The sequence below is a fragment of the Watersipora subatra genome, chromosome 2 (assembly GCF_963576615.1).
Source record: "Watersipora subatra chromosome 2, tzWatSuba1.1, whole genome shotgun sequence".
NCBI lineage: Eukaryota > Metazoa > Bryozoa > Gymnolaemata > Cheilostomatida > Watersiporidae > Watersipora > Watersipora subatra.
Window position 1 is genome coordinate 36,542,825 of NC_088709.1, and position 12,689 is coordinate 36,555,513.

Consider the following 12,689-nt stretch of genomic DNA (forward strand, 5'->3'; position numbering starts at 1 on the left):
GCAACTTCTCTAAGACATTCTACAAAGAGATTAACTCAGTCAACTCGCACATACTTGATTTACACTTAGGCAAGGTGAAGCTTTCTCCAAGGAACTTATAGATATCGCAGGCGTTAGAAACAATGATAACTCTATACAATGATAACTCTATTTTTGACGCAGGTTGGTAGGTGGTATCTGTTGTGGAGCATACATGGAATAAAACAAAAACAAACAAATAGCACAATAAAAATGAAACACCAATTGCTTTGTATAAACCTACATGCTGTGCTACCCAGCGTTGCCCGGGTAATAATAAAGTCTTTGGTCCAAAAAATGATTTGTATTTAACATATAACGTTTGCCATCCTATCTTTCAAACTACATATCATAAAAAAGTGTTTTGTGTAATTGAAATAAATTAAGAGAAAATAAAAACAACTGTAAAGGTTTCCAAAGAACTTTTAAACTTCATATAATGAGGAAAATGTTTCGTGCAGGTCAAATAAGTTAAAAAAATTAAAACGACTATAAAAAGGTTTAGATATAAATGTGAAATAATTAGCAAGTAATAGCTAAATTAAGTCGGCTTGGCTACAATTACAATAGAAGATGATTCTGTAATGATACAATTAACACGAACCGAGAAAACAAAATGAACATCCTGAATATGTTGAATTAATAATAAAAATTCTTGCATAGAAGTTCGTGTGTATAAAAAAGGTTACTGCTCCACCAAAAACTACCCATCAAAACTTTGAATACAAAAATACTGGTACCTTTCGATACTGGTACAAATGTGAAAATGAGATATCGTACTGTCTTTGTCTGATCGAACGGAGAGAGAGTGTCGAGGCTTTCCCATGGAGACGATATAATTGCCCACGTGAGAAGAATTGCTCTTGACCCCAGATATAGTAACTGAACCTTACAAAAGATATTTCTTAACAGGGGTGTCGTAACGCATATCCGCATTGGTAAAATATGACAGACAGATCCACGGACACACATAATTTGAGAAATACCGTAAAACCTCTAATTGAATGCCATGGCACTCTATTTTTCAACATTTTTTCTGTGGTGGCGGTCAATAGGAAGCAGCGTTCAAATAGAAGCTGGTGGTCTATTTTTCAAATGGCTCGTCAGAACTTTCGGAAGATAAATTTAGCCATATTACGGGCGAAGCAAGTGTTGCCTATATTTTGCCCTCTTTTTCCGGTGGACTGATATTAAACGTTTTGAATGCAATAAATCTGCTAACTTACCTCTAACTTGTCAAAGATCTCTGAATGAATGTGCATCGACAAACTGAGAAATATCTCTACCAGTTAATATCTATTGCTTGCAATTGACCTGCGATGATATTATAGCCTGTATCTTTCTTTGCAAGTTGTTGGAATTTTCAAACTTTATTTCATTCTAAATTTGAAGACATATCTTTATTTTATATCTAATTAACATTAGTGAATAAAAGCTCATTGCATTCATTGATATGTTTGCTAGAGTTTGCAGCCAACACTAGATTTTATGTGCAATAGACATGGAGTTATGAGCATCGATTCATTGTACGCTGGGCAGAGATAGCTGCAAGGATGCGATTAAATAACATGCTATAAATCTGCATATTTATAAGTTATCCAACAATAATTTATCAAATGATATTAATATATATTCGTAAACAAGTGACATAATCGAACCATACTTATATTACATGCAGAAACAAAAATTAACGTTTTTAAAACAAAAATATTTCCATCGCTTGCTTGGATAGCTACGTTCTGATTGTTGCTTTCGATGGAACGAACATCTTCTAGTTGTCCAATACCTTCCACAATATCTTTTGGCCTTAACTCTTCTTCTGCACTGCTGAACTAGTCGATATTAGCATCCCAAAATTTTTTGGCAGAACAAAACTTTCACGCGCTGTATTTAGCACTAATGCATCGCATAAAAGTTTGCCTGCTAAAAGTTTGCTTGCGTAACCTTTGGATCAAAACTTGCGAATCGGCTTTTATATGCATGTCCTTCGAAGTATTAGAGCCGCGTAAAACAAAGAACCATTATTAGCCTGAAACAGTAATCATTTCTATAGCGCTGCTTTGAAAGTTCATCTACCATCGTAAATTTGAGTCGATTTTTTTTTTTATAAATGTAGGCCACTCCAAAAGAGGAAGACCGCTTTAAACAGAGAGCTACTACTAGCCTGACACAGTTATTGCTTATTGCTACAGTGTTACTTTTAAAGTTTTAACAAAAAAACAAAAATCTTCGGAATTGGACAACGAGAAAATTAACTGATATTGATATAAGCGATTTATTATTAATACGATTTTGTAGACACTTTTCTACTGATCAGTTGATATCATGGGCGCTAAAAGATCAAATAATGTCAAAGTGGCGGTCAAATAGAGGTGGCATTCAATTGGAGAGTGGCGGTTTATTTTTCAACCTTTCTCTCAGGGTGGCAGTCAATTAGAGGTGGCGTTCAATTAGAGGTTTTATGGTATAAATATAGATTAATCAAAATACAATTGTTTTATTCCAATTATAAGTAACTAGAGTCTGGCATAATCTTTTTGACATGAATTTACCCGATTTCTTTTCAACATCATTGTAGGTGTAACACTTTTTTATGCTATACTAGCGGAGTTGATGGTAATGCTGGAATGAGTTTTGCCTTAAACCTATTCTCCTTAGCTCTCTTTCCTATTCTGTGTCTATTTATCAATATATTTCATATGATATTATGTACTAAGTCTAGTTGCAACATCCGTATTAGGAGATTTGTGTGGGGTTGTAGATGTGTAACATATGACAACCTAAATTTGAGGTGAGAAAAAGCTGTGAATATAAAGAGAAAAAAATCTTTTTCATGTGTCCAAGTATATTTAATTGGATGTAGATGGATCAAAAACAAAGCATAGTAACCAATCTCTTGGAGTTATTATGTCAACACTAATTGTAGTGTTGACATAATGTGTCACGAAGTTATTGACTCCGCTCCAGTTTGGCAGGCCATACATGAACTCAAAATCTGCCATTGAATCTTATTATCAGTTTATATTTTGCCATATTATTTATTGTATCCACATTTATTATAATCTAGCTTTAGCTCCAAGATAGGTCACAAAAGATTTATTTTTGTTGCAAAGAAGAGCATTTTGACTCATTGCAAATCTACATAATATTCCTGCATATATTATTCCAACGAATGATCTTGCTAAATCTTTGCATATTTTTACTCTGCCTATGCTAAATGCTTATTTTACTTCAATTCAAGGTTTCAATATTTTTCATGGTTTGTGTCCTCGTTTTTTACATGACAGTTACAGGTTCTCAACTCATTTCAACTTACGTGATAGGAACAAATTGCATACAATTACTAACAATTATTTTGAAAATATTATTGCCAGCTGCTTTAACAATCTTCCACCTGATATTCGTTTTCTTAGCAGGAGCCCTACCATACAAAGTTGTCATAAGAATAGTCACTTTTAAAATTACAGTCGTCCCTTTTAAAATCACTGTCATCACCTTTTTCAAGTTGGTAACCAAAACAACCTCTTTCTTCACGTTCATTATTTAAATACAAATATCCATTCTGGTGGCACTGGGATGCATTGAAAACCTAAAACTTGCTCAGCTTAAACTTCTGCTAATCAAAAGCATGTCTCAACCAGCGACCTTCACAAACTTATGAGTGATGTTTGGGAGCGTTGCTGATTACTCCGCGAAGAGTGACAGGCGTCTTAGGTTTTTAGGGCTCCACTTCATGTATTGAAAATAGACCGTGATTGTCTTCAATAATCACTGTCAGTCACAGACTTGGAAAAGGAGTTGCTCTCGGTGTATCGTGGCATTTCATTGCTGTTTACTTAAATTACGTGTCAGTCTATATATGCTGGGCCAGATGCTTCAAACCGAAGCTAGTTAAGTTTCGTTTGATCGTGTTGATTTATGGACAAATAATAAGGTAGTTAGTAAAGGTACAGCCACACATAACAAAGTTTTCGTTGGTTCTGACCAAAATCACGAAATGAAGGAAAACACAGAATGATTCGGCCAAAATTCACAGGATTATTTGAGCTATGCATGCAAACCGAATTCATCGACGAAACGCTTTTAATTGGCTAAACAAGTTATTAGCGAGCACGATTCTAGCAGCTTTTGAAATTAGTATAGTTCGAGGCACGTAATACGCACTGACCACTATTACCTGGACGTTTTATTGGCTCAAAGAAGTGACCCGGTTGGTCTGCCATGTTGCACTTCTAAAAAATCTAACCGCGGGAAAGCTGGCATTGGGGTTTGTATACAATCTGACCGTCTGTGCTTTGTTGTGATGAACTCCGACTATTAAACATGCCTATATGTGCTGCAATCAACTGTTCTAATCGACACTATATAGGATGTGGACGGACATTTCATTCACAAGTTCAATTATGCTTTCAATCAACTATATAAACAGCAAAAAATCTGTCTGTATATATTTGTGTGCATGTGTGTGTTAGTCCACCTTACAGAGTGGTCTTCCCTTTTTTCGATTCGGTCATACGAAGCGAACTGAATTAATACGAGTACCGTATTTTTCGGACTGTTATAGCCGCTACTTTTTTATGATGATTTGAGCCATGCGGCTTATATAAGGGTGCGGCTATTCTGTGTTTTTGTTCTTTCATCCCTAGGGCGCATTAACCGGAATTTCCGGTTAGTGTGCCTCTCGGTTTATACCAAGAGGGTTTAACCTCCCGGTATGAAACCATAAATCGTATTAAACCCGGTATTAAACCGGTATTAAACTGTCACTGAAGTGCCTAACGGCACTTCAGAAAAATTCGTTACGTGTGTCCGTACCTTTAGTAATCCTACTTACACAATCATCGTTACTTCGTCAACGTCACCTACAGTGATAAATGGTCGTCTCGTCTGTCACTTTTCAATTATCCCTGTCGTCGGGTCGTGAAAGTCGTCAAAAACATGGGAAGACCCCTTAACGTAGAAAGGCATTTTAAACACAACTTGTCAAATTATTTATTTAATTTTAATGGCTAACTGTTGTTTTTTTTCTTTTTTTGTTTGTTTTTGTTTTACTATTGTTGTAGCCAAATTTGAAAAAAATTTCTATTTTTGAAATGAAATTATTGCCAATAAAGTACTATATATATTATATACCATGAGTAAACCAATATTAATCAATAGTAGTCAGTATAATTAATAGTAATCAGCATTATTCAATGGTAATCAATAGTCATCAACAGTAATCAGTAGTCATCAATAGTAATCAGTAGTCATCAATAGTAATCAGTAGTCATCAATAGTGATCAACAGTAATCGATAGTAATGACAGACCAATAGCTAATGTTTTACCGGAGGAGTTATAGAACAGACACGACACAAATATAAAAAGTTAGCAATCGCAAAACAGTCTTTTAGGTCGAGCTTATATTTAGTGGTAAGAAATTATTGCCCTACGGCTTTTATTTTCTTCTTGAGAGCAAATAAAACAGGGCAACATCTAAATGTAGTAGTAAATTTATACCAAGTAGAAAGTTGTTAAGCACAGCACGGAAAAATTTAATATTAATAAGGGCCAATAAGATTTAATAATATACAGAAACTATTTTGCGAGTTATCTACTCCACCAACAACGAGAAAGAATTGCTAAAATATGTAAGTAATTTTTAAAAGTAAAGAATGCATGTATTGCCAATGCTACTAACTTTTCAGAAACAAAAGTACAAGATCTCAACAGTTTCAATTTTTGTTGAAACATTTTGCTGCGTCTTCAGAAAGTCTTTGTTTAAAAATTTTACATATATGTACCATTAGTTGCATAAGATACTTTCAGAGAAAACGTATTTTGCATTGATGGCAGCTCTGTACCATTATGGAATACAAATACGACAGATAATGGTGATGCTGTCAGTTGAGACTTCGTAGCCTAGGGGTACGCTTTGGCAAGTGTAAACTGTGGTAGCACGTGGCTCGACCAAGTACAGCACGCCTGAACGGCATCTGCCCTTCTTTTCTTTTTCTTGGCAGAATATGTAGCCAAATAAATATGAATGACTCACTTGTTTTTTAAGCTTGCAGCTGTTGATGCATGATTTTTTCTGCATTGACTATATAAAAACACATTTTGTTCATTTAAACAGCCATTTATTAATTTTAGTTCAGGCATGCCATACATGGCTCAACCATGTATGGCATGCCTGAACGGCGCCTGCCCTTAGTGCCATTTTCTCTCCGAATAGAAAAACCAACCTGAAGATGAAAGTCACGTTCTTACGTTGTTGGTCTTATTTGGCAAATAATAGAAAATTTATTTGTTATTCTGTTGTATGGAATTCCTTGTTGATTCACAATTGGTTTAAACAATTAATATTCCACAGAGTACAGATAATTTCAGGAAAACTGGCCTGCCTGTCCAAATTATAGATGCTCAATAATTTTGCAAGAATATCTAAACCTATGCACTTGCCGCACAACCTGAGAATCCTTACAGTCAGGATTGAAATAAGTATTTTTAAGGAAATGTAATTAGTAGCCGATTATGTCTTAAAACCATCAACTTTTAATGAATACAATACATCAATGCATCATCGAGTGCCATGATCAAGGTATGAAGGAAGCATCGCAGCCATTGCAAAGCTAAACTGCCAGTCGATGACGAATTGCTGCTACAGAGTGATGGAGCTATACAGAGTAATACGATCGGGCTATGGCCTGCTTGCCAAAGTGACACCGTCAAACCTCGACTTTGATGAATTTGTCGACGTAATGAGAAAATATTTGTCGTGAGTTTACTGATAATTACTTTATCAATTTAGTTTTTACCTTTAGTTTTATATAAAATACAAGGTAATTTATAAGAATGTTTGCTTCAATATACAATAATTCAGACATGCGAATATCTAAATACCTGTAGATTAATTTCATATGTAAAAATTTGACGGTACATTTCTATCCTTAAAGGAACCTATTTTTTGAACGCGAGTATATTTTGAGAGCAAACAACTCTGGAGAAGAGGTATGATTGTTACCTATAGTCTGAGGCTGAGTCAGCATTTGAGAGCAAACAACTCTGGAGATGAGGTATGATTGCTACCTATAGTCCGAGGCTGAGCCAGCATTTGAGAGCAAACAACTCTGGAGATGAGGTATGATTGCTACCTATAGTCCGAGGGTGAGTCAGCATTTGAGAGCAAACAACTCTGGAGATGAGGTATGATTGTTACCTATAGTCCGAGGCTGAGTCAGCATTTCTTTTGCCTTCCTTCAGTGCCTTGTATTTTTTCACTGCTGCTTTACTTGGCAGTTTATTACCATGCTCGTCTATGATAGGCTCATTCTCATCGCTATCTGAGTCATCTCCTCCATCCACTCCTTTTCTTCCCTTGCCTGTGGAAAAGCAAGCAAAGCATTATATGAGTGGATAACTCCTATAAACTAATCTCTTCATTTTATAAAAGATTTTTGATAAGCATGGATTTTATTAATTACGTTTTTCACTTTACATGTAGATGGAAAACCTGTTGAAATAAAGAGATGCAGAAATGAGCTGTTATATAAATAGTCTACATTTGTAATACTGTTAAAGGCAGTAGAATGATGATGAGTGCTTCTTGCTTTGAAAGCATTAGAGCTATTCAGTTATGAAGTGTTATTTCCAGCAGAAGCTGTGTACTCTCAGAAGTGTACTGTGTACTCTCAATCTACTCACAGAAGCTGTGTAAATTTATAAAAATGTCTTTTGATCAATGTGTTGCAAGCTAAGATAAATTTACGTCGTTGTCTGCCATTTTTACAAAGAAAAATCTAAAACTCTAAAAGTCTAGAACTTTGCAAATAGCTGCTATTAAACTGTGGGAAATATCAAACAGGATGTAGCAAATAATATAAGCTTTAAAGAGTGTTGTAACAAGCCGTTAGGCTTTCATCAGTACTTTCCCCAGCAGTGAAATATGGGGCAAATCAAAATGAAAACTCTCAAACGATGTAATAATGGTGTATGTAGTCTTTGACCTGCCCCAGCCATAAAGTAGTTCACTGCAGATGTAGGCGCCTACTCATTTAGATGTTTCCATATTATAGGCAGTCGAAACAATTGTAAGATGTTCCAACCCTAAACTGTCCCAACCCAAAACTTGGAACATATTCTGAAAGTTTTGGCTACTTTAATATAAATTAAATTAATTATAATAATTAAATATAAATATTAATTAAATATAATTAAAACATGTTTTCCTTAATATCGTATTAAATTATATTATATTCCATTTACAGTTCACCTTTTTTCTTCTTCGCTCCTTTCTCTTCATTCCAGGCTCCTTTTTTACCTCCCTTGCCAGCACGGCCTCCGGCGCCACCATCTCCTCCCACCAGGAGGTCGTCTAGATCATCAAATTCTTCAGCTTTGCCGAGCTTCCTAAAGTGAGCGCAGATAATCAGCAGATAATCAGCAAATGGCCATAATGTTCCGATGGCTGCCGACTTGCCGCAAAAGGCAAAGTTATTAATATTTGATTTCATACATAATAATTGGACAAAATTAATTCATTTAATTGACTACTGTGCTTTTTGCGCATTCATAAAGTTCAAATCGTAGATGTGAACATTTCAAACCAAGAAAAAGATGATAGACCAGCTATTATGAAACGATGTAATATGTTACCATTAAAGATGAATGTGACACATAAATGTATTATATTCACTTTATACTACTAATGTATAAACTAAATAATAAAATGACACAGCAAAACTTCATGAAGGATACTGCTCAACGCTTAATAGTGATAATAATAACGCATAATAGTGATAATAATAATGCATAATAGTGCACAGATGTAGTCCCACGACCAAACACGAGCGAAGCAATTGGTTGGGATATTTATGATAAATGCACATGTGCACACAACTCCCGAAAATTATTCACTAACGGCTGTCGCAAACCCTTGTACAACTCATCAACAAATTTAACCATTCTTGAGTAGAGTCGTTTAAATATATAACGATACAAAACACATATAAACCTTTTTAGATGTTACCAAATCTTTGAAAGGTTACCGCAAAACCCTGAAACTAACCCATCTGATCGGATTATACATAAATAAACAGATTAACTCGGCATTAAATCGAAATAAAAAATTTACAAGCCTAATGTAATTAAAATTAAGACCGGCATATGAAACGCCGATAAAGCCGTACGACAGAGAGTAGAAACATTAAGTCGCCAGCATTTTACGAGAAAAACGTGGACATTTCACCAGTCTATGGCATTGTTTAATTGCCGAAGGTTTGTGTAATTAACGTAGACTGTTTGAAGCGTAGACCGATTTACAGGTACGAAAATGTGGTACACAGTTTATCAGCCTACGTTTTTGTCCAATTACCGGTTTTTTAAATTATTTAGAACATTAGCCAGATTTCTTTACATCTTATCTACAAGCTAGGGCGGAACTACAATGCCCCTTTATGACAAGAATATTTCTTTACTTTGCTCCAGTTTGAATAAAACTTCCAGACGCGTGAATGCTAATGATTGCTTTATGTTACATATCGCTGTCAAAACCATTCTACATTCACAACACAACCAACTTTCAAACTGTATATTACACCTCGGCTTGCCGTTTTACTTTTAATATTGCATTTCAGAGATATAAACATATTTCTTTATTGTTGTTGTTAGGTAAATTACGTACAGTAGGTTAGGTCTACAGCTTGAATTAATATTTATTTTATTGTTGTATAACATAAATTTGAGATAGTAGTAGATTAGGTCTGATTTTTATACAACCTTTTGTTTTGCATAATTGATCTTTTGAATTTCATTTCAAATCAACTTGACAACTACCATGGACATACAACCTCCCAGAACACCGTCCGCTGTCGCACTGGCCGTCCACGTGTCTCCCAATTATTATGAAGGAGGAGAAATAGAACGTCCTCACAGCAACCATCGACATCAAATGCTAATGTTCAACAACACGCTACTCAAAATAATAATAACAACTCATCTGATTCAGAGAATTCTCTAGTACATGTTGTAGGCGAAGCTTACAACATCTAACTAAAGAATTCTACTTTTGTAGAATTCTGACCTTTTGTAAGTACTTTTTCAACAACCCAGCAGTACCCTTTGTTTTTTCCATTACTACTTTGGTCATGGGCTGTATGACAGGGGAACTTATAGTATATATAATAGTGATAACATGTGCAACTATTTACACATAAAAACTCACGAATAACAGAATACTTACCACGCTATTCCTATAATGTTAAGAATAACCAACTCTATCCGTAAATTAAACGCCTAATAGTATCATAACTATATTAATGATGACTATTACTTACCTATTACACTATCTGTAGGGTTACATTGAAAATTTACTAAAATTAATTTTAATATCTAAATACATGTTACCGGAATAGCTGAGTCTTAATATGATCATAATATCTAAATACATGTTACCTGAATAACTGAGTCTTAATATGATCATAATATCTAAATACATGTTACCTGAATAGCTGAGTCTTAATATGATCATAATATCTAAATACATGATGCCTGAATAACTGAGTCTTACTATGATCATAATATGTAAATACATGATGCCTGAATAACTGAGTCTTAATATGATCATAATATGTAAATACATGATGCCTGAATAACTGAGTCTTAATATGATCATAATATCTAAATACATGTCACCTGAATAACTGAGTCTTAATATGATCATAATATCTAAATACATGATGCCTGAATAACTGAGTCTTACTATGATCATAATATGTAAATACATGATGCCTGAATAACTGAGTCTTAATATGATCATAATATGTAAATACATGATGCCTGAATAACTGAGTCTTAATATGATCATAATATCTAAATACATGATGCCTGAATAACTGAGTCTTAATATGATCATAATATGTAAATACATGATGCCTGAATAACTGAGTCTTAATATGATCATAATATCTAAATACATGCCACCTGAATAACTGAGTCTTAATATGATCATAATATCTAAATACATGTTACCTGAATAGCTGAGTCTTAATATGATCATAATATCTAAATACATGCCACCTGAATAACTGAGTCTTAATATGATCATAATATGTAAATACATGTCACCTGAATAGCTGAGTCTTAATATGATCATAATATCTAAATACATGATGCCTGAATAACTGAGTCTTAATATGATCATAATATGTAAATACATGTCACCTGAATAGCTGAGTCTTAATATGATCATAATATCTAAATACATGTTACCTGAATAGCTGAGTCTTAATATGATCATAATATCTAAATACATGTTACCTGAATAACTGAGTCTTAATATGATCATAATATCTAAATACATGTTACCTGAATAACTGAGTCTTACTATGATCATAATATCTAAATACATGATGCCTGAATAACTGAGTCTTATTATGATCATAATATGTAAATACATGTCACCTGAATAGCTGAGTCTTAATATGATCATAATATCTAAATACATGTTACCTGAATAGCTGAGTCTTAATATGATCATAATATCTAAATACATGTTACCTGAATAACTGAGTCTTAATATGATCATAATATCTAAATACATGTTACCTGAATAACTGAGTCTTACTATGATCATAATATCTAAATACATGATGCCTGAATAACTGAGTCTTATTATGATCATAATATGTAAATACATGTCACCTGAATAACTGAGTCTTAATATGATCATAATATCTAAATACATGCCACCTGAATAACTGAGTCTTATTATGATCATAATATGTAAATACATGTCACCTGAATAACTGAGTCTTAATATGATCATAATATCTAAATACATGATGCCTGAATAACTGAGTCTTAATATGATCATAATATGTAAATACATGATGCCTGAATAACTGAGTCTTAATATGATCATAATATCTAAATACATGCCACCTGAATAACTGAGTCTTAATATGATCATAATATCTAAATACATGTTACCTGAATAGCTGAGTCTTAATATGATCATAATATCTAAATACATGCCACCTGAATAACTGAGTCTTAATATGATCATAATATGTAAATACATGTCACCTGAATAGCTGAGTCTTAATATGATCATAATATCTAAATACATGATGCCTGAATAACTGAGTCTTAATATGATCATAATATGTAAATACATGATGCCTGAATAACTGAGTCTTAATATGATCATAATATCTAAATACATGTTACCTGAATAACTGAGTCTTAATATGAACATAATATCTAAATGATGAAGTGACAAACATGTCACCAATCCTCAACCTTGCTCAAAATTAAGTCAATAATGAAACTACTACCAATGCACTATTTACTTTGTGTAATAGCTAGAATTGCTGGCTAGAGTGGGAGATGTCCTACACCTATACCTCAGTTAGTGTTAATGTTAAAACAAAGAGACCATGCCTGTACCCTGGTAATATTATACAATACTCTGAGATAAACATGTATACTCAAATCTTGTTGAATAAAGACCTTGAGTTAAACATGAACACTTACTTCTTGTCGAATAGAGACCCTGAGTTAAACATGTACACTTACTTCTTGTCGAATAGAGACCCTGAGTTAAACATGAACACTTACTTCTTGTTGAATAGGGACCCTGAGTTAAGCATGAACACTAACTTCTTGTTGAATAGAGACCCTGAGTTAAACA

The 12,689-nt window shown here is 33.8% G+C and overlaps 1 protein-coding gene across 1 annotated transcript in view; it reads right to left on the minus strand.

Annotated features, from left to right (window-relative positions):
* The window catches only part of LOC137387174 (uncharacterized), a 97,804-nt gene that overhangs the window by 74,871 nt on the left and 10,244 nt on the right, over positions 1-12,689 (minus strand). Inside the window, exons 8-9 of the mRNA XM_068073500.1 lie at positions 8,271-8,407; positions 7,218-7,380 (exon numbers count right to left, since the gene is read on the minus strand). Coding sequence (XP_067929601.1) covers positions 7,218-7,380; positions 8,271-8,407 — 300 coding nt within the window. The remainder of the gene's footprint in view (positions 1-7,217; positions 7,381-8,270; positions 8,408-12,689) is intronic.